Source organism: Symsagittifera roscoffensis, chromosome 10 (assembly GCF_963678635.1).
Source record: "Symsagittifera roscoffensis chromosome 10, txSymRosc1.1, whole genome shotgun sequence".
Lineage (NCBI taxonomy): Eukaryota > Metazoa > Xenacoelomorpha > Acoela > Convolutidae > Symsagittifera > Symsagittifera roscoffensis.
Window position 1 is genome coordinate 36,256,980 of NC_087071.1, and position 26,222 is coordinate 36,283,201.

At 36.8% G+C, this 26,222-nt stretch overlaps 1 protein-coding gene across 1 annotated transcript in view; it reads left to right on the forward strand.

Moving 5' to 3' along the window:
• Nucleotides 1-10,572: 10,572 nt before the first annotated feature.
• Nucleotides 10,573-26,222, forward strand: part of LOC134855672 (uncharacterized) — a 32,894-nt gene continuing 17,244 nt past the window's right edge. The window contains exons 1-10 of the mRNA XM_063872243.1: nt 10,573-10,881; nt 11,272-11,618; nt 13,429-13,484; nt 14,150-14,358; nt 19,164-20,196; nt 20,591-20,709; nt 21,198-21,349; nt 22,646-23,215; nt 24,088-24,215; nt 25,028-26,091. Of these exons, the coding sequence (XP_063728313.1) occupies nt 10,630-10,881; nt 11,272-11,618; nt 13,429-13,484; nt 14,150-14,358; nt 19,164-20,196; nt 20,591-20,709; nt 21,198-21,349; nt 22,646-23,215; nt 24,088-24,215; nt 25,028-26,091 (3,930 nt within the window). The 5' untranslated portion in view covers nt 10,573-10,629. The remainder of the gene's footprint in view (nt 10,882-11,271; nt 11,619-13,428; nt 13,485-14,149; nt 14,359-19,163; nt 20,197-20,590; nt 20,710-21,197; nt 21,350-22,645; nt 23,216-24,087; nt 24,216-25,027; nt 26,092-26,222) is intronic.

Genomic DNA, 26,222 nt, shown 5'->3' on the forward strand with positions numbered 1-26,222 from the left:
GCCGGCGGAAAAAAAGCACTAAAGCCGATCAAAAACTCTTTTTTCAAAAAAAACTAGCTTATTAATCATGAAAACACTAATTTTTTCTCGTCTACATTAACGGCCGTTGTTAAGCAAACTGATGATGTTAATTGAAAAACAACAACGCTTCGACAATAACGCCAAAAAACATGCTGAAACCGTGCAGAGTTCAATTCGGCATCTGCTTCAAAATTTAAATCAGCTTTTGCCATACCCATATTCCTTGATTGGAAATTAAAAAGCAATTTTTGAAAATTTAGCAAATTTTACCCGCTAATGTGAAAATATAAAAAGAAATATATATCCATAACGACACAATCAAAAAAATTGTTTTTCATCGAACGATTAACGTACCATACGTGAAACGCTCCTTATATGAAAGAGCAGGAAATCTAAGCAATCTGATGCAAGATTTAAAAAAAATAACCTACATGATATATTAAATTGACGACGAGCAACTACCAAATATTGAACAAAAATTTTCTTTTAAATTTAGTAGATGATGAATAACGTTTTCAACCACTAACTTTTGCGATACATCGCCCGACCGGCGCCAGCATAGAAAATTTTGAGCAAGCTTTGTACGAACCTCAGCATGTGAACTGAGGAGACCAGGGAAGGCGTTTTTGAAACAGAGAATCTCCCTGGCAATATAGATTGCGAAGTCCGAGTGCGTTCTTGACACAAAAAAAGGCAAAAAATTTTCGACGAGATGTTTCATTTGTTACACATTTTATATTGTTCTTTTCCGTGTCGAGTTTTTATACCTGTTTTTATTGGTTAAACGTAAGCCATATCGAGTTTGATTTCAAGCGCATCAACTCTACATATTTTCTTATTATCATTATCACTTCAATCTTTCGAAAGTTTCCAAGATTTTGACTGGCATTTATAATGAAAAAAACTCCTCACTGTATTTTCAGCTTCCTGTGACAATTGGTCATAGCAAAGAAGTTTCTTTACTGTTCAAAATGAGTATTTTACATTTTCGAATTGAACTTTTCATGCTCAAGTTTCTCGCAGCAACCAAAATTAAACGCTCAGAACCAAGAACAGCCAAAATGACAGTTGCGGGGGACACAAAAGAAATAAAACTAGAGTTAAGTTGCCGTTTGCCATTTTCCTAATTACAATCTAGAGTACAGTTGTCTTGATTAGGATATAGAGATCAACGGCTGCGTACGACGATCCAGAGCAAAACACAAGAACTTCCAGTTTGAAAAATACTTTCCAGATCAAATGGGGAAGTCCCCCAATCAACTGATATGTCGGTCCAAAACTTCTTGAGTGTTAAAAGCTTAAAGAAATTTCATTTGAGTAGTATCTAATTTACTCGATTATACTTCAGGAGTTAAATCAAGAGTTATAAGCTACTTGACGTGAGCTTCTGAATTGGTTTACTTGAGTTTATTTGATTTGATTATGTTGAGGTAGGGCGATTTGTTGGTTGCTCTATTTGAAATTAAACCAACGTACACAGTCTGAAAAGAATTTGTAAAAATTTCTTGGGTTTCCAACTTTTTTTTTGGCGTTCTTCTGTTTTTGGGATTTAGAAACCTAGCCATAGGAGCGTAGCTATCTCTATCTACACTGCCGGGGGAAGGTATTTTGGTAGTAGCCTTTAAGCTATAACAATTCTGAATTTTCCTGTATTTAGCGAAAGACGAATTCGCTCCTACTGATTGAGGTAGAAAAGTACAAGAGATAGCGTATCTGACCCTTAAGCCGATGGTTATAGAGCCTAGTTTTCTTAACCTCAAATGTGACTTGAGTGATTGCCTTGTATAATCATGATACTTTTGGCCTTTTGAACGTTTTTTTGTTATAATTTAAAGAAGACCCATCACTGGCAACCTATGGTGAATTACTCTAGTGGACATAAAAAAGCGCAAGCAAATTTTATTTTCAAAATATTGAAAACAGCTTACAAATATCGGGTTTTTGATTTTAAATGGCGGGTAAGGTGCCCCAATGAAGATTTGCAAGCAAATATGCGACTGCCTATTGAATCATTTAAAAAATTTTATCGAGTTTTGAGAAAATTTCAACCATAGATAATGAATGTCCGAATATAGTTTGACAATTTTTCTCGGAATTGGCCGATTTTCTCGAAGTTTTATTTTTCATCTGGTCACAAAAATTCTCAATGGTTGATAATTGCTATGAACCATGAGGCTTGGTAGAACTTCAACTCGTTTTATTAGCAAGATTTTTTTCCGGCAGTATGGAGACTTGCTTTGTCTTGTTAGAAAATCGAAACTTCAGAGTACTTTCGCATAAATGGCGCTACTTGGGACTTCAAAGTTTTAGTGATGTACTGATCGCTGTTCAAACTTCCTTCAATGAAAACTAAATTGTTAATTTTTACTAATGTTAGCTCAGAGCATTACTCTTGTTCTTTTTCCAGCAATTAATTTGCATTGCATTCATGTTTTGGTGTCATTTTTTGGTAGTTGATAATTTTTTTCCGACCATTAGGGCTATGAAGGCAGAATCGACCTTCGTCTCATTGAAGAGTTACTTTCCATCGGCTATTCCAGCGCAAAGTTTTGTTGGCAAAATTTTTTTCGTAATTTTTTTTGAAGTTATTTGACTTTTAGCGGTGTACAAATTGAAAACCGTATTTTCGTAGTATTCCGGCAATATTTTTTCGGCTGATGTCGCACGAGATTCCTCTTTCGACTGCTGTCAAAATTAGATCTGCGAACAGATCTGTGGTATTTTCAAGACGCCCCCTTCCAGTTCGGTCGCCAACAATGCCCTTCAGGATAGGATTTGGCCAAGTTTTTGAAATGTTGGTTTTTGGCATTCAAAAACTCGGAGAGTTCTTCAAAACTTGCCCCAAAATTAAATTAATCATTCCAACTGTTTGGTTTCTTTCAGCAAAAACGTAACGAAACATTCTCAATGAAAATGCACAAACAAAACCAGTTCCTGTGCAAAACTTATGCAACGCATGACCAAATTAATATTTCCGTTCCAAGACTGAAAATTGCCCCCCCCCCCCCACTTGCAGATTTTGATAATTAAAAATACTGTCACCATTGTGCAATTCACATGAAAATTGACATGCAGACTAATTAGAACTTGACAACTTTTTTGGTCTTCATATTTAACCTTTTAAGAACGCTAGTTAAACCATAACATTGATGCTCATGTGAGTGGGGGGGGGGGGGGGAACAGTCAAAAATTGCTTAAAAAAACTAACTCGCGCTTATTTTTGTCCTCTGATTTATCATGGAAAGATTTTAGTTGTAATTGGAAAAAATAAAAAATGCATAGCCATTTATCATTTTGTCTCTCAAGTTTAAGTAATGAATACTTAAATTGTACCTCATTTCTTTAAAAAAAATATCAGGTTTTTAAGCAAATTCTCACATTTTGTGCATTATCAGGAATTAAAGTTTTAAAAATTTTGACAGTAGGATCAAAGCTGCCTCAAAAATGCTCTAAACAATTCTGACCAATCAAAACACATAAACAATAATAAGCTACATAACCAATAAAAACATTTTTCTGTAAATTTCTGAGAATTTCAAATTTTTGTACTTTAATTGTTATAACTTTTTGTTTTGGGACTACTTTTGATTCTGACATGAAATTTTTTTTGAATTTTATCCATGTTATACATAGACTAAACTTTTGACGTTAGTTCTCGGTTCCTAAATTCATCTCGAGTGTTCATTTTTGGCCTTTCCCTCCAAATATGCGAAGCCTAAAATGTGAGTAGCTTATTAGTGTTGCCTTTTTGGTGTTTTATCTTTGACTTCAGCTCAGCAGTACCGCCTACCTCAATGTTGCATTCTAGCAAAGCTTGTCCTACTGTAGGGAGTCCTCTTTGCGGGGTTCATCAACCCTTGTGGCTAAATTTTGCACTGCCTGGCCGATATAGGTGGCGCTATACCCACTACATTTAAGCTTAAACACCACTTTGGATCTCAGTTCACGTGCGAAGGAAGTTTTGAGAGATGAAAAGCACGATTTTAACTTTCTTGTTGTATAAATTATTTGGGATCCTGATCTGCGTCGCACCTTTGCAGCTAACACCTCGATATTGCAATGTCAATAAGGGTGAGTTTTTCAACCATTTATCATTTCTCTGTCTTGATGCAGTAGCCTGAAAGTTTTTGTTTCGCCCATTATCTTTTTAAGATTTCAAAATCTACCATGTCCAAACATTTTTCCGGATATTGATTTTCAATCCTTTGCTTCCAAACTTTCTCCAATTCCCTGTCAAAATTAACTCTTGTTGAGGTACTTCTGAAAACCCGATGGATCGTTCCTTCAATATCGTTTTTTTTGTGCTACAAAGTTGCGCAGCCTCAAAATGTTTGAATGGTACCGTTGTCTGAGCAATTTTTGGAACCACCCGCATATGGCCTATTTTTGTGAGCTATTTACCTTTAAATCAAAAAAGGCCAAATTACCGTTGCTATGAGCTTCTTCTGTAGTAATCTGCAAACTTGGATGCAACTTATTAGCAGCCTCGAGGGCTCCCCAGGATCGCCCCTAACAGTTCTAATCATGTCAACCATATCTAGTAGAAACTTCAGCATCATTTTCATTCCGATCTAATTTTTGGTGTTTTCTACTAGTCCTGCAATACCAGACTGTTTAAGCGATGTTTGCTTTTTCCGATTCTGATATGTTACCACACCCTAAGGGGACCCAAATCATTCAGGCTTCGCATTCTACCCTTTTAGTTCGATATGTCACCTTTTTCCGACATCCAGGGCAGACCCCTTTGTTATCCTCAATTAGCATCGTCAATTTTGGTATTTCTTTTTTAAATGCAGAGTCGTGTTCTTTGAGCCACAAATTGGCCAGTATTACTGCTAGAGAGGCGCCCATTGTTAAACCGTCTTTTTGTACTTATTAAAAACAGTTGCATTTAAAGTGTACCTTGCTCAGAGCCATATTAGTAGCTTTTGCATAGTTTTGCGAAATAGTTCCGGTGGATTGGTTTGCTCAAACAATCTCCTCGTGAATATTTTTCAACAGCTTCCTTGGGATATCAGTGTACAAAATGTTTCCAACAGGTTAAATTATACTCTCATCAGAGTCCTATTGAGTGTTTTCCAAGATCTCCCTGGCTATTTGAGTGTTTGTTTCTATGCTAGCCTCCTCAACTTTATCGAAATGTTTTATCTATGTTTTATTTAGATGGTCGGATGAGCTCATTTCAAAACCTAATTTAAATAAAATCTGACATACACTTGCATATTTGAAAAATTGTTTCTGTTGGCAATTAAGCTGCATTTTTTCTATTCTATGACAACCCATCGATTTGTTTTGTAAAAGGCAAAAAAATGAGAAAAAGCATAATGCATCAGCTTTTTGTTACGACTATTAAAAAAAACGAGGAAATTAAACGCTGGTTGGTTTCAACAATTTTTTCCCACAAGAAGTCAAACACGTTTCACATAAACTTTGCAATTTTATTTTTTGAATCCAAATTGGGCAAATATTGCAAGCGATTAATGTGAAAAGCGTCTAATTCAGCCTGAAAAAAATATATATTTCAGATGTCTAAAGCTAGTTATTACACTTGCGAGCATCGTAGTGTGTTATTACAAACCTTCTTTTTGTCCTTAACCAACTCGCAAACCAAATATTCATTAAAAATTTTCACTTATTTAGCAACTTCCTTGTAGCATGAGAAATGGCAAAGCTTCTAATCTTTAATTTATTTGTGGCTAGTGTTAGTTAGTGGTCAACCACTCAGCCACGATATATATGAAGCGACCGTGGCTGAGTGGTTACTGTGTGAGACTCAAATTTTCTAGCTCGCTTGTTCGAATCCGAGTTGTTGCTTAACTCTTACTACAATAGTTGACAAAATCACGAATTATTGCGCAACATCAATAATTATTCACTGGAATGCCTTTTTTCACGGTGCATTTTGGAAAAAAATTATTTTCATCGAAATTCAGTAAAGTTTTCACATAGACAGATGTACCGCCTTACAGTGCTGGACTCGATAGACAGCCTCGCTTGTCTGCAAATGGCACAATCACATTCTCCCATCAACAGGGGAGCGCAGATTGCTGCAAAGCCCGGGTTTTTGTGTTCGGAGCATCTGAAGCCGGACAGGCTGCTCCGTCTATTAATCCTACAATTGCTACTTTGTTCTGGCGTTTACCCCTGGCCCTTTTATTGCTCGCCATAAAACCAAAAAATCAAACAAAACCAAGCAATTCACCGAAATCCAATTACTCGCACTACCGCCAACCCGCCAAAGGCCCCACTTTCACATCGCGTCTCAAGCAACCCACCCGTAATTTGGTATTTTTATTCAAACTAACCTCTGCGCAGCAGAATTTAAAATCTTTAAATATAATACAACTAAAGTGCAATGATGTTTCCGGCAAAACCATTGAAATTGCAGCCCTACTATGTGACAAACAAATCCACTCTGCAGTTTGCTAAAAAATCAAGCTGAAAACAGGTAACCGAAATCACTCGATCGGTCCAAGTTACACACTATTTCGAAAAGAAATTATACAAAAACGTGGAGGCCTTCAGATAGCAGTACATAACTCTCGCATTTACGAGGGACCATGGCGGCTCAAAGCATCAAAATGAAGGCCAGCTACCAAAGTCTCCGAGTCTCAAATGTCTACTGCCCGAATGACTATAACAAGTTCCTTACCAAAGACAATAGTTTACTAGTTGGAGTCGTAAATGCTCCTGCCCCTCAATGGATTTTTAACTTTCCTGATGACACCACAGTTGGAGTCTGTACTGAGATAAGTGTCATTTCAAGTTTTACTCCATTAAGCGACTTGAACCAAACCATGCTGCCTTACGACAATACAACTTCATCGTCGACGCCGGACATATATTTAGCATCCCCTCTGCTTCTATTGTCTTTGAGTTGGCAAACCTGTTTAACTTTAAGATCGGAAAAAGACCAAGTTTGATTAAAAGACGTCTTAAACCCAAAACTTAGTTTTTTAAACACTGAAATACAAAAACTAATTGGCAAGAAAAAAGAAAAACCATGGCAAGGTTTCCTCCAGGCGCTCAGTCACTGCATGGATTCAAGCAAATTCTGGCAAGTTGTCTGCTCCTTAAACGGAGCAAAGTCTGTGGTAGGAAACCATCATATCGATTTTAAGGGCAAAATTTTTGACCGCAGCTTCTTTTTAAATCCATATCAAACTCGTTGCTCATCTATCTAAAGCTCCCTACTAGCACGGATTCAGACCTTTCCACTGCACTACTACAGACTTGTCTACAACAGAATTTTTCATATCAGATAGTGTCAACCAAAAGGTGTCCACCAAAACACACTACCCGTCCCTCAAAGTTGCGGAGCCTTTTAGGAAAGCCATTTACGAGGGACCAAGGAGGCTCAAAGCATCAAAATGAAGGCCAGCTACCAAAGTCTCCGAGTCTCAAATGTCTACTGCCCGAATGACTATAACAAGTTCCTTACCAAAGACAATAGTTTACTAGTTGGAGTCGTAAATGCTCCTGCCCCTCAATGGATTTTTAACTTTCCTGATGACACCACAGTTGGAGTCTGTACTGAGATAAGTGTCATTTCAAGTTTTACTCCATTAAGCGACTTGAACCAAACCATGCTGCCTTAGGACAATACAACTTCATCGTCGACGCCGGACATATATTTAGCATCCCCTCTGCTTCTATTGTCTTTGAGTTGGCAAACCTGTTTAACTTTAAGATCGGAAAAAGACCAAGTTTGATTAAAAGACGTCTCAAACCCAAAACTTAGTTTTTTAAACACTGAAATACAAAAATTAATTGGCAAGAAAAAAGAAAAACCATCGCAAGGTTTCCTCCAGGCGCTCAGTCACTGCATGGCTTCAAGCAAATTCTGGCAAGTTGTCTGCTCCTTAAACGGAGCAAAGTCTGTGGTAGGAAACCATCATATCGATTTTAAGGGCAAAATTTTTGACTGCAGCTTCTTTTTAAATCCATATCAAACTCGTTGCTCATCTATCTAAAGCTCCCTACTAGCACGGATTCAGACCTTTCCACTGCACTACTACAGACATGTCTACAACAGAAATTTTCATATCAGAAAGTGTCAACCAAAAGGTGTCCACCAAAACACACTACCCGTCCCTCAAAGTTGCGGAGCCTTTGAGGAAAACCACCATGAAAGACGCGTGCAGGATATTGAGCCTAAAAGCTCTGCCCGGGACAAACTGTGGACAATGCAAAGAAGAATTGCTTTAAACGTTCAAATCTCTAATCAGACCAATACTCTGTCACTTCTAACCAGTTTGGTCCCACCCTGCAAGCAATTCCTCCCGGAAGAAGTTACAATTCGTTCAAAACGCAGTTTTTTTGTTGTGACAGAGTGCACGAAGCTGAGCTCCATAGACCACCTTCACACTGAATGCAAACTATTATCCGTCGTGCAACAGCCCTATAATTCTCTGTCCAGCCAGTTGTTTTTAAAAAAAGTACCTTCAACTCCATCCCCTTCATTTCTAATATAGGCAAATCCAAACTAAATTGAAATCAATTTAAAGAAGAATTCGACAATAAATTCTCTAAGACAAGCGGTGTTACCCCATATACCAACAACACGGTCCGAAGCAACTTCTTTTAAAATAATTTTAAACGTCATAGAAGGGATCCACAAAAACCACTAATAAATGCAAACAATGACTCGCCTACTCGCAAAAATCTCCCGCTGCGCCCATCCGGTATCTCCTCGACTGAGAAACTGCTCTCCCGTTCAATAAGGAGCACGTTAGCCTAGCTCAGATCCGGCTATTTCCCCTTTTTAAAAACCTAACTTCAAAGATCTGTGGCTACGGCCGGGCAAAGTAGAAACGCTCCAAAAAACTCGGGCCAAGCTTGCATGACGCGCATTCTGTGGGCAATTAACAACATCAACAACAACAACTAGTGTTTGTTTTGTATGAAGCGACCCTAGGCTAGTGGGTGAGACTCTTAATCTCTAGGTCTCAGGTTCCAATCCGAGACGTTGCCGAATTTTAACTACAGTTGTTGTTAAAATTAAGCGCAGATTCAGTATTTAATCTCTGAAATGCCTGTTTTCAAAGTCCATTTTGGAAAACATTTTCTTCGGAATTCAATAAAGTTTTCACATAGACCACGAGCAAATGATCAGAATTAACCTCTATAAAAATATCAATATTTGACTACAACGACTTCACAGTTTAAACCGGGTCTGAATATGCAAGACTTCCCTTCAAGTTAAGTTTTTTCGCTTGGCGTGAAAAATTGGACACGTTCGAGTTCTGTAAAAAATCTCGCTGATTTTTTCATTTTTTTTTCACTAAATGCCGGAATGCCCTTTTAGAGCAGAGTTTTTTCTTCTCACATTTCGTCTGTCTAAGAACCACGACTTCTCTACAGGAACGATCAGAAGCGACCGTACGATCGTTCCAAGGGCTATTGGCAAGCAGCTCTTGTGGGATGTAAGGGTAGTAGACTCCTTAGCCCCTCGTAGGTTTAGTGCCGGTCTGTTTTCTCCCTGGTACGGCGGCTACCGATGAAGCGGAAGAGCGATCAAATGACAAGTATAAAAACTGCATAGATAATGGGTATCTTTTTCAACCGCTAGCTTTTGAGATTCAGGACGCGAAAGGCACCAGCACAGATTTTTCGTTGAGCAAGCTTTGTAAGAATCTGCGTATATGCACCAGAGAATCTCCCTAGCAATACAGATTGCGAACGCCGATTGCGTACTCGGAACAATGAATGACAAAACTACTTTTTATTTGTAGCACATTCATAATTGTATGTTCTATTTTCTCGTGTCGAGGTGCGTGTTCTTATTGAAGAAACGTAACACGTATCGAGTTTAATTGTAAGGATATCAACACTTATCATCTTTTTATTATTATCACTTCGATATCTAGAAAGTTCCAACGATTTTGATTGGAATAGGTGACGAAGGGACTCCTGACTGTAACCTCGGTTACTATGATACTTTTGATCTGAATACCCACAATTAAAAAAAGGAATTTTCTCACTGAGATTGTTTCACGTCGCATGAAAAAAAAATTTTAATTCGCTTTTTCGAGTTCGATACGATGCAAAACTTAGTGCAGATTTTCAGACCCGGATTACATTAGTAAGTATCTGAAACCAAAATTTGATAGTTTCATATAGGGTAGCTCTGATCATTTGGTCTTAGTCTATGTAAAATTTTATTTGATATTCGAAGTAAAAGTTTTTCAAAATGAACATTGAAAACAAGCATTTTTGAGTATAAAACCTAACTTTGCGCCTAATTTTGTCCACCAGTGTAATTCGAGGCTTTCTAATTTTTCTTGTTGCCTCTTAAAGAGCTGATATTTGTCGTTTTCTAGCTAGTGTTTGCGAAGATTCGCATCTGTGTTGAAGCTCATTCTTGCGCTTTTTCCAACAATGGTTTTACTGCATAAAGCCTTAGACAATGAATTTGAAAAAAAAGTTTTGAAAGAGAAAATTTTTGTTCGTTAATATTAATTTTGCTAAGATAAGTGTAGTAAAAAACTTCTTGCTCCTATTTATTTTCACTTATTTTTGCCAAAATTATTGAATTTGTGTTTCAGATTTAGACTAAGTAAAATAATGAAGAGACTAAGTTAGTCTCATGGGTTTTATGACTCTATCATGTCTGCCACTGATAAGGAGCAGCATACTGATACAGAAAAGGCGACTGAAAAAACAGAATCTGACAGGTCCAGTAACTCTGTAAACAATGCTTTGGACGTGGAGGCAGTTTTGGTGCCGGACTTGCCAGAACGGGAGGAGACAGTTGGCGCGGGGGAGGCAGATCGAGGACAGAGTGTTGGCACGTCAAGTGACAGTACTCCGCCAACGACCATTGAAGAATCTCAAGCCTCGCAGTCTCTTTACTTTCAGGTTAGACGGCGACCGCTCAATCACATGAAGCAAAAAGCCATAAATTTTCAACGCATTATAGTACTATACAAAATACAACCACGCTAATTAAAATTTTACTTGCTTCAAATTTAAATTTTGCTAGCCATTTTGAGCAGTTAATATTGTGCGCTGAGCAAATTCTGACTAGCTTGTTTGCCAAAAATCAATTCTCGTTGATTAATGGTAGTTAGCTGTCACTGAATTACATACAAGATATCTTGCGATATTAAGCGGTCAATGGAGAGAATTACATTTGAAACCATTAAACCATAAACGATAAATTTTGTTTAAAACAGCTCTTAATTTTTTTGTGTCACTTTTGGTGATCATTGTTGCCTACTTTGTTTATGGCGATTCAATTTATTACAGAATATGTTTCGGACGTACGCTGGAAATTTGGAAATGTTCCGCGAGGCAAATCAAGACGCCACAGCCTCTAATATTCGGTCACATCCTCTAATTCCAGAATTAGACCTGGATCATCAAGCTGCAATTTTCGAAAGGCTACCCGAGCAGTCCTCGAACCCAAGCGGGGGAGGAATTGGGGGTCAGTTTGTTTCTAACCGGCCACCTTGTACTTGTGGGACTGGAGAATTGTCTTCTAATAACAGACACAGTTGCTACAGTCATCCGGACCAGCACGTCAGAGATGATTTGCTGTTGAGAAGTGCGAGTTTCGATACTAGTGCGGCTAGTATTAGCTCCATGGCAACTATGTAAGTTTTATTGGGCGATTAGCAAGCGGTATTTATATTTTTGTCGGGTTGCAACGACTACGCCTGGGAAACTTCTGAAAAAGTTTTGGATTCTTTTTAAGAGTAATAAACGTAGTGAAAACTTATATACGTCTTGCTGATTTTTTTGTTTGTTTTTTTTTTCAGGAAAAAGTCTTAAAATTTGTTCACGCTCAATTTTGAGTTTTGGCGTTTGACTTGTGACTTTATGCATAATCGACAACATTAGTCTTCAAAAAATAAATGAGAAAAAAAATAAAAAACTAATTTAAAAAAATTCACCATAATATTAAATGTTTTATATAGAAAGTCTTTATTGCCGAAGAAACGCTAAGTTTTTAATTGCGAGCGCAATTTCAGTCGGAACTAGAACATTTTTATTCAACTTTCGCCTCTAACAGCATCTAATAAAGTGTGGTGTTTTTAGATTTTCAGCTAATGATTAGACGCTAGCTGGTTTTTGTATCAATTTTTCAAGAAAGGATGAAATACTCATGCTCTTAGTATTTTTTGGCTTCAGATAAATTTTGACTAATGAACCGACCTTTTCAGATGTTTTTATGCCATCAGGGGTAGGAAGTTTGGTAGCATTTGAAGTACTTTAATCCCTGATTCATTTCTTTAATGTTTAAAAAAGTGTATCAGCGGCGAGAAAAAAATTTTTTTTTTCCACTTATTGGACTCAGAATCAGACCGAAAATTCAGATGAATTTTTTTGAACTTAATTTCGGCTGAACTATCAATTTAGCTCTACAACATTTCTAATTTTACCCTAGGTTCTATCGCATCTTATGCTTGTACTTTTTTTCATCTCATTTAATTGCCAGTAACGAAAAAAAATCTTCTTTGAAATAATACCAAAAGACTTGGCGGGCAACTATTCAATTCGTTTTTTTATTGCGTTTTAGAAATAATTGCAAAAACTTCGGTTTGATAGGGATAACAGTTTATGCTACTTTAAAGTTAAACAGGATTTAAAATCTGTCGCAATTTTTTCCGAAACGGATTGATTATTCTTATAAATCAAGTTTGTTTGTCCGAACTTTTCTTACACGTTTTAAGTGGCCGTGTACAGTCTAGCCCGAACCGTCGTTGATGCGGAAGTGAACCGTAGTAGCCTTTTTATGATTTTTTGGAAACATATTTTTGGAATCCGAATGTCGAGTGAAATGTTTTCACTACCATCCTTATCACTTAAGCTTTGCTCTGATGCGCCTGAAATCAAAAAAATCAGCCAAACCTCCTGAAACGCACATATCTTCACTTCCCAAATCTTCTTTCATTATGCTATAGTTCCTTAACGGTCTTTGAAACTGCTCTGAACAATGAAGAGCAGGCAATGCAAATTTTGTCTCTGACGTCTTTCGTTTTTCTGCAAGTACTTGATAAACTACTTAAATTGTTATGCGGCTTATGAGATTATGCTATAAAATCTAACAGAATCAAAATTTGAAAGAATTGAGCGATCTTGGGAATGAATTTCTTGTAAACAGCAATAGGGGTTGAGTTTCGGGTCCCCAAAATGTTCCTCGTCATTTAGTTTATAAACAACAGATGGAGGGGAAAATACTTGCTGTTAATGCAGAGATGAATCCTATTCAAATTCATGAGTTACAGGAGTGGCAAGAGAATGTGACTTGATTGGCTGGTTTTCTAGCGTCATGGCACTGAAAAAAAAATGTCTATTTTGATTCTTTGAACATTCATATAGAAGCAGACGTGTTTTCAAATTGTAGTGTTTTCAAATCTTTTGAGCGAAATTTTTGTAGCTAACTTATCGGTGTTATTTTAGTCCCGATAGTGTGGCATACAGCATCGGATCAGCTGACGAGTCAGTCGACATTATAAGTGAGTTTACAGTTACACTTTTTAGATCTAGTGTTCGATTCCAACAGTCGCCTCAGGGATTCGACCCCTCGCCAACCAAAGGGTCCCCCGTTTGGTATTGTTTTATGATATCAATTTTTGGCCGACCAACCCCAAAAAAGTTTTTTTAGGCGCCAATATGTACTTATTTTTGAAGGGGAGTGCGCGTCGAAAAAACCCAATTTTTTGGTCAACATTTTCCAAAAAGTGCCCAAAACGGCATTATTGACCTGTTTTTTTTTCAAAGAATTGCCTGCGGCGCAAATTTTTTTGGTCATAATAGGGTCTTTATAGGGTTCTGCGAGGGCTCGGAAATCAATTTAGTCGACCTAAAAAAAGAGGGACAAAATTTGCGATTTTTTTTTTTTGAAAATCCGCCCCCCCCCTCTAGAAAGTTCTAGATACGGCCCTGATGCTGATGTTAACTAGTGTTTTGGCTGAGTATATTATCAGCCAAACTGATTTGACTTGAATGCGTGCAGCAAGAAATTATTGATTTAATACAAAGAAGTAGTAACAAAGTCCGTATCTATTTATTCGAATTAGTGCTAATTTTTTATTGTTTTCGATCATATTTTCTCATACTGTAAATTAGAAATTTTATTCGTAGCGTATTTAGCGATGTTCTGACGTTTGCTTTCTTCAAGGTTCCGATGACCACAGAAGTCTGTACTCTCCGACAGGAATGAGTTTCGACGGAGCCTCCGACTATTACTCCAGTGACCCAGAGTGCTCGGCCGGTGTCCTTGGGCGCCGAGGAGAACCCCCGACCGCCACTTTGTTTTCAACGACAGTCGAGTCTGACTTTGACAATTCTGCAATGCAGAGGTCTATACCTGGGCCTTCGGCAGCTAATGTAAGTTAAGTCAGGAATTTGCTTCAACATACTTTCGTAATTTTAACACAATCGGAGATTGCGGAGAATTATGTAATATTACAGTCCATTTTTTTCAATGTAGCTCGCAAATTTCTTTGGATGAATTTGTGCAAAATAGTTTCTTCCTTATTATGTTAGCAGCATGAATTAAATCCGTGTACTTGGAGCGGATTTAATGCTACCCGGTTTTTGAAAGATTTTGGTGTGGTCGGTTTTTTTTCTGGCCTAGAGTTGGCAGCCCTGCCTGCAACAGGGTTAAGTAGTATAGTGTGTTCGACTGGGAAGCAGCTGGTGGTGAGTTTGTTCCCCAGGGTCCGAAATTTACTATGCTTTCATTTTTGAATTTTTTTTGCTGTTTTGCGGAGTGCAGCTTCGCGTTGTTCAAGTCTGTTATTTCAATATCCAATTTGATGGGTCAATTTCCTGGAACAAAAGTTAATGCTCTGTTTCTTTCGATTTTTAAAAAAATCGATGAGCATAGTTCAGACTCTTAAATATGTCGTGGTGATTTTTTTCTCGGGAAAAGTTTTAAAATTTGTTCACGTTCACATTTACTTTTTCGCCATTTGACTTTGTTTTTTAAGATGAAAACTCTACTATTGAACAGCAAAAGTGTAAACGTCACGAAAAACGTGATCGACTTCTAATTTTGAAAGTGGAATTTGATTTTCAGATTTCCCAGCGAAAAAAAGTTTATTTATTGATCCAGCTGACTAAATATGGTTAATTTTAAAAGTGTCAATCATAAATTGTTTAGAATTTCAAAGAGCTAAGGCCATCTATTATTTAGTTTTAAATTGAAAATTGAAGTTTTTTAAAAAACAAACCAGTTTTTTTTTCTGTTTCCTTGCGTTCGGTGACTCATTTGCAACTGTCTGTTGGCTATGTTTCACATTTTTTTTTTGAGTAATAAGCGATTAGTCGGTAAAAATTGCAGCAGTTTTAGTTAAAGTGGACGTCATATTTTCGACCAAGATTTTGGGAATTTTTCTCAAGTCCGCGGAAAGAAAATTGCCAAGAACATCTATACAGAAAGCTAAGCTATGATACCTCATAACGAGAACAGATGAAACTGATTTTTCCTTTTTAAGAAATTAAGTAACATAAAAGTTAGACTCGACTAAACTATTCTGCGCATTGTTTTTGGATCGTTTTTATTAGTTGGAGGGATCCTCTTCAACTGAAGATTAATGACGTCGTTACATAATAAATCTGGCTTTTATTTAACTAAACAACAAAACATGCAGCGATCTCCGCTGCTTTGAAACCAGTTAACTGTGAAGTTTCTTTTTCTTTTGAGTCAAATTTACCATTTATGGTAACTTTGTTTAGATATGTTTCACCTTGCGAAGACAAAATGAATCAAAGAAAATGATTTAGATAGTAATTTGAAATCCCGTGTAGATTTGTAATCAAGCGATTAAGAAACAAGTTTGGCGTCAAATTTCCAAACTAAGAAACTAAGTCAATTTTGAACCAGATTTTAAAAGCTTTGTCCTGAAACGATTTCGGAATTTTTGCATTGGTTAGTTTGTTTCTGAAGTTTAACCAATCCAATAAATTGCCAGAAGTAAATATTTATTGTTTATTTGTTTATATAAACCTAATGCAAAAGGTGTATATTTATAATCGGATCGATTTTGTTGTTGTCTGTTCTAAACTATGGTCAAACTTATATGCTTGATTACTGAATAATAAATTGTAAATGTTCATGAGAATGTTTTTGTGAAAGTTATGAGAAATTGTTGAATTTTACCAATTTTATTTACAACCTTCAAAAATATACCGTTAATTTCTTCCATTTTTAGAGAAGAATTCGAGATATTATTTTTGTTTCACGCTGAAATTCTCTCGAATTTATCGAACTAGCTCAGCGTTCCACCAAATTTGGTTATTTTTTGAAATAATAATCAAACTGAGAATTTTCGCAGCATATCTGTTTTTATCGGGTGGTTATACTCTTTTATTTTCTTAGCTTTTCTTTTGATTTCATCTTAAATTTCATTTTTCGGGCAGAGCCCACCGAAAGTTCGTTTTAAGAACTTTGATATAATGTCGGTTTTATGAAATTTGTAAACTGTGTTTGAATGAAGATTTGTGATGACCCGGCCGAAGAATTATTTGTGGTAATTTCATGATTTCACAATCTTAATGTAAGTCAAGTTTCAAAGTCCATGTAGAATTTAAAATACTAGACAAGTTAGCAATCCGTTCATTCATCGTCTTTATCATCAGTTTTAAATCGGATTTGGTTTTTATTTCGATTTTGCATTTTGATACACACCTCCAAACTTTTCATAGACGCAGACAACTTCATAAGGTCAAAAAGTTGACACTTATTTGAATGCTTTTTGCAGTAAATTGAGAAATTTTCAAGTGTTCTGATATTAATTCTGTAATTTGTATTATGGTTGCTTTATATTAGAAGTTTGCAGAGGCTTATTTTCTCGCAGGCCGAAACTAATCTCATTAATTTGAAGTGACTGCTCGTCGATACCCGAGTTTTATTGTAAGTATTTATTCATTAATTTTCGACCACATTTACTGACTTAATAATTTATTTAAGCCTTTAAATGTTGTGAAGTTTGGTGCGATGCTTTGTTTTCTTGATTGATCAATGCGACTGTTATTTTAACAGACGAAAGTTACATAACCAAAAATGGATGACTTGGAGCGTAAAAATCGTCTGTGCAATTTACAAACGATGCTTTTTGGGTGTTCTACATTTTTTTTTGAAATCTACCAGATTCTTATTTTAGCGAGCCGGGTGGGATGGAAAAGAGCCTTTTTTTATCTGATCAGGTTTAGTTTCGGCGCTTTTTTCTGAGAAGTAGCCTCAAAACTGGCTAGAGGAACGAATCGGTATCGAAGCTTTGAAATCTGGGAATCCAGCTTTTTGTTTGAAAATATGCCGATAGAAGTTTTTTTTTAATAAGCGAGGCAATTTATCTGAAGAGTAATAGGCATTCTTAATGCTGTTTTTGCAAATTTTATTGGGTTTATCAAAGAACGCTAACTCTGCCTAAACTTAAACAATTTGGTATTAATTCAAGGCAAATATTTGAACCAGTTTTTTTAGCATCCGGCTGTCGAAGAACTTGAGCTAAGTATCAAGAATTGATGTACCTGATTGTCGAGTTTTGGCGAGAGCTGGTTTTAGAATAGTATCACTACCATTGCAGGATTTCGAATACAACCTCTAACGATCTCAACACAAACGCCTGAATTTTATGCGTTTTCAAACCGTTTTAATTGTTAATGCTTAATCGCTGAATTAGTTTGTCTGTTTTTTTTTCAAGGATAGACTTTTGCTGTCTCTCAGTTCATTTCTAAAAGGAAAGCAAACCACGCTCTCCATTCACGATAGTGAGATTTTGCGGTTTTTTAGCCGGATAAAAAAAACATACTTGTCAATCCAGATTTCTCAATTTCATTAGATTCTTTCAAGTGTTCGCTCAAAGAGGTCCGAGTTTGTGCTAGAAAAAAGCATCAATCTCTAATGATGTTTTTCGCCAATTGAATGTTGGAACTGTCTCAAAGTAATGTTGGAAGTGTCTTTAAGGTGATATTTGCTTTGTACGGATCGAAAAACCTAATTTGTAAATTAATATTTCTGAGTACTATTTCGGATTTGTTTTTTTTTTCAAGAATATTGTCAAAAAAAATTAACCGGAAAATGTGAAAATTCAGCCAAATTGTTTTGCTATATTATTAGGTGAAAGTAAAAACGGTTTTTGCAGCCTCAATTTTTATGCCATATCTAATTACCTATTATTTATTGCCTTTCAGCTTTTTTAAAAATAAAGTTTATTTAACCATACACCAAGTGGTGTTGATCAAATGACTCATTAGATTTTTTCACTCTTATTCTTTTTATTTGTGCTTGGTGTGATTAGCAAATATGGTTCACAGTTTAATTCGTTCGCAAGTATACCTCAAGAGTTTGCTGTTGAATTACTGATAAATTGTTACAAACTGCTATTTACTTATTGCAGATTTTGCCTTTTGTTGCTAATGACCTTGATTTCACAAGAATTTCCAAAATATCCACATTCATTTTTTGCTAATGAGTTGCTAATAATGGTGATTATTGCTGCCGTTTTTAATTTGTTTTTTGTTATTGTATAAACAGAGCTCGCGTTAATCTGAAAAAAAAATTAAAGAGGAAATCAGACATTAAAAAAATCTGACAAAAAAAAGATAAAGGGAAAAAATCTGAAAAAAAATTACAAAGGAATTCAGACAATAAAAAATCTGCATGAGAAACAAATGTTTTGATATTTTGCTGATTTATTGCAGCAATAATCAAGTTTTTAATAATTATTTCACTTGTGAAGCAATTTTTTTCTCAATTTATTGTTCAAAAACATTATTATGAGAGCGAGAATTTAATTTCCTGATATTCGTTTACCTCATTTACGACGATCATTTTGTTTGAACTAGTAATTGCTTAAAGTCATTATTCTAAATTTCAATAATCATTTTTCGCCAGTTTTTATTTTTTACCGTTAGGAGAAAAAGTAACTGATGGTGAATGCCAAATGAAATCAAAGTAGCCGTAACTATTGATAAATGAAGTGGTTAATTCGATCTGAGAAGAAAAGAATTGAGAATTTATTTTGCAATGTCTTTGTACCAATAAGAATAAGAGAGCGGAAGGAAAGAAACGCTATAGCGATCTATCTTTTTTTCTCTGTTAATGAGTTTGCGAGATAACATTTGTTCGTTTCCTTCTGCATTATTTTTGTGTATTTACACCATTTACGCAATTTGTCCTATTTCAGCGAGCGGTGGGAAATTCGATCTCGAACGTCAATTTATTACCATCGTCGTTGACCTTGCAATTTCAACCACCGACTTATTACCAAGAAGAAGAAAAGACGCACCAGTTATCAAATTTTCGTTCAGAATTGACCCAAAATGATGAACAGCAAAACGTGTTATTTTCTTCAAAAGTGTTAGGGGCTGCACAGTTTTCGACATCACTGGCGAAGGAAAATGACCGTAATGAAAATGAGTCATGGCGACGCTTGGAACCACACACTGAGAAACTACTCCAATCTACGACGCCTATAAGACCACAACCGTTTCAACGAACGTCAAGTCCGCTTAGAAATTCGCCAAGAATTGGAACAAAAGCTGCGAATAAGTTCAAAACTAACATTGAGTCTGCTAATGACGTATCTGTACATGCAAGTCCGGCACGGCAGATTTCAACCGCCCAAAAACCCCAAACTCCGCAATTCACTGCCGCTCATTCGCCCTTCGCAAATTACCCTATCTCAACCAAACCCCACCCGCCGAACCCCCACTTAGCCGGAGCTCTTCCAACAACACATGACTTGTTTACAACAACAACAGGATCTACTGAAGACAACATGTTGATTTCAAATTCAAGAAGAACTTCAGAAGTATTTATGGATAGTTGTAATATAACGGAATTTGGGCCGCCTGGAAAAACGATAACTGACGCCCGAGCTGTGATGGATATTTTTGACCCGGGTAATAGACGAAGAGTAGCTAATTGTCCCCCTGTATTTAATTACTCAAGAGACTCAACGGGTAATGAGTCGTTGAGTTTAAATCAAGAACAGAGAAATTTGAGCTTGTACGCGAGACTAATGCAATCCTATACAGTGTGGTATTTGCCTAATTTAACGAGGCAAGATGCGACGGATTATCTGCAGAATAGACAACCGGGTAATTTTATTGTTCGACATTCAAGCCAGCCCGGCACTATGGCTTTGTCGCTGAGGTCCACAGCAGAATCAGAAGAGAATTTAGTGGAGCATTTTCAGATTATCAACACTGCTGAAGGTTTGTTTGTTGTTGTTTTTGTTCAATTTTCATTACGAGGCCAAAAAATTATTTTCGCCAGTTTTTTTGGTTAAATGGACGTAACAAAGTGACGATTAGGTTGTCTGCGAAAATTTTTGAGGCGGAGGGTGAAACTACACCTTGAAGAAATCAAAAAAATGGTGCGCCATTTGCATCGCTGAAATAAAAAAAAGTTCAAATCATTTCAAATGTGTTTTGTGAATAGTTAAGATTTTAATCTGCCAAAGGTTGATTTAAAATTTTTGGAATTGTTTATATGAAAAAGTGCATTTGAGGTGAAAGTTAAGCATACGCCCGGGTTAGAACTCACCCGGGCGTGTTCTATTGTCAATAGCTTGAGCTCCATGCGCCTTAATCACTCTATGGTTTGCAGGTCTCCAAATCAACGAAGCACAAAACTCCTTCGTGGACATTGTATCTCTGCTGCAGCACTACTACGAGAATGACAATGGTCTCCCATGTCAACTGCGCCTGCCCCGAAGCATAGAAAAGGTAACTTAGTTTTCTTAGTTAATCTTCACAAAGATTTGCTTATGTTTGGGATAAGCAGACGTTATCCAATCGGAATAACATACTTTTTTCCTAACAACTTGTCTAACAGAATATTTGTGTAATTTCGTCCTTTTCAGTTTTGTCGGATACTTTAGCAGCAAACAGAGACATTTTTTCATCATGATTGCATTCCAAATGCCGTTCTTTCAAAAATTGCTTGTTCGTCACAAAAAGTATTTAGATGCTTTTTTCTTAAAAAAGACCGGCTTTGTCTGTTTCCAACTTATTTTCTAAGTTAGATTAAGACGATTTGATTTATCCACGATGGGAAAGACCCAACATACGAGCTCTGTTCAGCTCTGTACTGAGAACCGAGATCCCTTGTTTAGCCCCTGCAGCGCCCCTGAACGAAAAATTACTTAAAAAATCTTGCAGGGGGGGTCGAGGAAAAAGAGCCAAGAAAATGATTCCCAAAAATGATTTTGCAGGCAACTGGTTATGAACTGAATCAGTACTGGATAATGGGGGAGAAATTCTGGATCAGAAGTATGAATGGGGAACTAACAGACAGCGGGGGGAGTAATTCGGACGAGTTCACATCTGACCCGGCTGAGCGAGCAACGTTAGAGAGAACTATCAGGTGAACACTACATTACCATTTGTTGTACGTTAAATACAATTAAAGAAACTCTTATCATTAAATCAATGCTCCAAAAAAATTCATCGTTTTTTGGGGTTTTCTCAACACTGCTTTCTCAACTTTCCCAACTGCATGGAGATTTTTTTGGCGGGTAGATAAAATATCAACGAAAAAAAAATTCTGTTAAAACACGAAACAAAATACATGAAAATAAATCGAAAACAGCTTGCAAGTGAATAGTTCTGGTATTGGATCACATTTTACGTGAGTTTGGTCGATAAGACATACTGATTGAAAAGACAAAATTGGATCTTTTTCTTAACAGCAAATAATTTCCACCTCCAAAAGTAAAGAAATTCCAATAGTACAGAAATAATTTAATGCTTAAGCATCATCTGCAATTTTGCTACTTGTTAAGAACTTTGCCCCGCTCTTTTTGCAATGCGTGAGCGAGGAGGGGGTATTATGGTAGTTAACATAACAAATTCAATTCCCCAATGGGCGACAGCATGCGTTTTGTAACTTGACCTCTAAGTGACCTTTATTTCTTCTTTTCCGTGACCTGAAAGCTCATCACGATCGACTTTTTGCTGTGCTTCATAAATGATCAAAGCAGCGGCTTAATTATTCCGATCTCTTGACTCTTTTCTAATTAAGGTTCGTTTTACCTCAAAAAACACTGAAGCGCTGATGAAATGATGTACTTAAGTGACTGGTAAAAGGCTCTAACACTTAAGTAATTGATTTAAAATAGCCTCTTTAAGTCTTTCAGGCGACGCTGTTAACCTTTACGTTCAAACGGTTTTAGTGCCTTTGATTAGCGTAATAAGTACCTCCGCTTTCCAAATTACTCGCTCTTTTTATGTGCCCATTAAAGTGCTTAAAGCTCATTTGAAAGCACCTTTTGAACGATTTATCCTGAAAGCAACATACTGATGACACCATTATGTTCGAAGACTTATGCGTTAAATATTTAAGTAGCAACTAAGTGATTCTTTCATCGGAAAGTAAATCTGACCCCAATTTTAATCGGTCATTGGCCTTGTTTCACAATGCTTTTCGAACGTTCGATTAAATAGCGAAGTTTATTCTTTTAGGTCAAAGCATGAATATTCAAATTGACAAAAAACGAAAGAAATTTCATGTTTTCCGGCAGCATAAGAAAAAATTTCATGCTTTGAAGTTTAATTTATAAAAGTTTATTCCTCTAAATTGGCGAAACTTGAATTGAAATTGTGATGAAATGGAGACAAAATTAAGTTTCGAGAAATTAAAAAATTCGATGCAAATGTTTAGAACGACTTCCTACAACGATGACACTGAAAGTACAGCTCGGGAAAGCTCGCCCGCTCAATTAACACCGCCCCCCGTACCCGCAAAATCCCAAGAAATCAAGAAGTTAATCGAAAGCGAGTGCAGCAGAGATCCGTCGGCTTTTAACATCCAGAAGCGAGACAAAGACTTTTTGGCTAGAAGTTCAAACTTGCAACATCAAATATCGGTTTCAGTTAGTAACGATGTTTCGATTTCATCCCGACGACCGCCAGATCTTTTTTCGACTGGAGGCGCGTTCGGCACAACGACCGAGTTTAATGTGAATTCGCCAACCGGAAGCGTTTTCCAAAACTCAAAGACAACTCCTAGTGATTCGGGATATGATACATCTTCGAAAAATGTGTTCGAAATGAACCTTCAATCTTCGAATCTTCAACATCAGCAGAGTCAACACAGGAACCAACAGTTGTTAATACAGCAAAGTGTACAGTCTACTTCGCCGCACCACCCGCTGTCCAGTGTCCGCTCGGATCCCATGTTACAACCGGGAGACCAGTTCTCGGCTTCCTGTCCAGCCTCGGCGTTTTCGAGGTAAATTTCCAAGATTATCTTTAAGTCGGCTCATAGAACACTAATTGCTCGTAATTTTTTGTGGGCAAATCGGTCGTTTTCAGTTTTTTTAGATTGATTTTTTAATTAATGGAACTTGAAAATTGAAAAATGATCTAAAATAAGTTCTTGATGAGTCTATGGAGTTAGGGTAATTAAGAGTAATGCATGTAGTGAGTAATCTTATATAGGTCTTGGTGATTTTTTGTTGTTGTTTTTCAGGAAAAAGTCTTAAAATTTGTTTACGCTTAATTTTGATTTTTTTGTGGTTTGAGATTTTCTTTTTAAGTGTAGTTCATTTCCATTGTTAAAGGGGAGGCAAACTCCACTTTCGAGCAGCAAAAGAGATTTAAGGTCATCTTTTTTTCTTCGAAACTCGAAGGTTGAAGTTAACAAAAAAAATATCTGTATCTTTGCGTCAATTACTCTTTTGCTACTGTCAGTTGGCTATGTTTTCAGAATTTGAAGCTGAATGGGTTAAATTAATCAGAACTGGAACATATGTGTAACATGTTTCTAATTTTGGGCCGTAAAGAAGAAGATACCTTCAAATTGTATCAAGCTGCAAACGTCTTTAAATGTTTTTTGTTCATTTCGGCAATCTTGGGACTAATACCAAGACATAAAATTTGAAAATCAATTCACGATGTCGAAAACTTCACACTGTTTTTATTGGTGTAGTGTTTTATGGTATTGTATTGGTATATTTTCTTTCTGTGAAAGAAAGAAGAATTCCTGGAAGATAAAAGTGTGGTCAAATCTCAAACCCATAAGGTATGCTTCGATAAGGATTATCTGTTGAAGTTTTATTACGAGATTGCGGTTTAGCCATACAATCAATTGCTGTATTTAAGGTCGGATAGCAACGCGACAGAGCATACCTCTGGGTGTGGAGGAAGTGGAGCCCAGTTGACGTCGAGTCAGATCAGTCCCAACCCCACGAATCCTTTCACATTCCCAGCGACAGATAACAGTGGCTCAGGTAAGCACCACGTGATTCCTTGAGTTTTTTTCGGTAGCTAAATTGACCATTTGTTCACGAGGAAAGGACGAATATGCGATCTATTCAGCACTTCACTGTCTTAGATGCAATTTTTTAATACAAAAGATGGGTTTTTTAAGAGTCGATGAATGTAGTCGCGATGATTTTTTTTTCAGGAGAAGTCTTCAAAACTGTTTAGGCTCAAATTGCTGCGTTGGTTGACTCTTTTCCTACTGTCTGTTCGGCTATGATCTTTTTTTTCGGCTACGAATTTTTTTCGAATTATTTAAAGATGTTGAGCCTGACATTTTCAATCGTCGTATATATATATTTTTAAAAAAATTAAGATGCAATGTCATATAAAGGGTGTAAAGATGTAAGTTGTTTGAGATATTAAATTTTTGAGTGATAATGTAAAATTTTAGAGTGTAAATGTAGTGTTTGCTTGTCATTTAAAAGATGATTGAACACGTCTTGGAACACTCAATCCGTCCTTTAAGTGATTGAATTCTTTCTAGATACGGTACAAGTATGATTGTTGGGTCCCTAAAAAAACAAGTATACTAGATGGTAAACTTTCAAAAGCAATTTCTCAACTTGTTTTACGAATCCAACTATCATACTTGTACCTTAGATGCCATGAGGGGATTCTGTCTGATAATTATCAGTTCGTTTTCAAGAAGGGAACAGACTCGGTTATTTTATTTATACAACTCAAAGCAATGAAAAAAATCCATATTGGAAGGAAACCTAAATAGGCAGTTAGCTTCCTATCAAGTGGTGCTTCAGGTTTCAGATGTATTCTGCTTCAGGTGTTCATTCTGACGGCTGTGCATCTTCTTCCTCTAGCAAACCCCTTCACACCCACTACCCATCAAACCGGCTGAACAACCTAAACAGCATGAACAACAGCAGCATCAATGGCTCACTCAACGTCACAGGATGTTCAAACATTTTGTATCAACAATACCCGAGTCCAATTAATGCCCAAACGTCGCCCTTTATGGAAAACAACTTCTTGTTGTCTAAAACATGCAATAGTCACCAACACGCTTTCTCGGACGATACATCCCTATCATCAGGCAGAGAAGAGTTACATGTATTACAACAGTCGTTTGTCAATTTCTCGTCTAATAACCCCTTTTACAATTATGCTTTCCAGCATCAGTTGTCGGATAATAGCGCGAAAGACATAATAGCCGGTAACAACCCTACGATAGCCCAGTCTAATTGGTCGACGAATGGAAATTTGGTGCCCGCTAATCAGAAATGCAACTCGGCCGAAAACTTCCAGAAGTCAGTAACGGCGCCTGTTTCGGCTAGTTCATGCGAAAGTGTACACAGTGCGAACCAGTCAGAACGAAGCTCAACATCCTCGATTTTTGCATCGAAAAAAGTTTTGTTGGGCTTATACGAGAAAGGAAGAAATCGGCTTTATGAGCCGCCGGCTAGTGGAATGAGTCCGAATACGTTTGGAAATTGGATTTCGCCTACGAATGACTCGTTTGAGTACAACACGAATTTTGTATCCCAAATTCAAAATCGATCTTCAACCTTACCGATGAGGCAACGAATGGTTAAAAAATCACCTGATAACGATTCGCAAGAAGAGCATGAAGATTCGAAGTTTTGGGTAGATCACGGAATCGACCAAAATCCGCCATGTAATAAGCGAAATGCCCAAGCATCCTGGAAAGTTCCAAAAGTTCCCAGATTTTGGGTTAATTTAAGACGAAAGGGTAAAAATTCGTCGAACAAAATCAGAAGTTGTATTATAGAGTTGGCACAAGATCAGAACACGAATTTCTACAGGCTTGTACAGAATATTCTGGATAAAGTTTTACGGGAGCAAGACGCAACTAATATTCTATCACAAGTAGGTTGAATTCAACTTCAAAAAGTTAATTTTTCTCACAAATTGATAAGGGTTCTTTTTTCAATTTGTTTAGTCAACTAACCCGGAGACGTAACCCGGAGGTTAATTATTATAATTGATTTTGTGTGTTT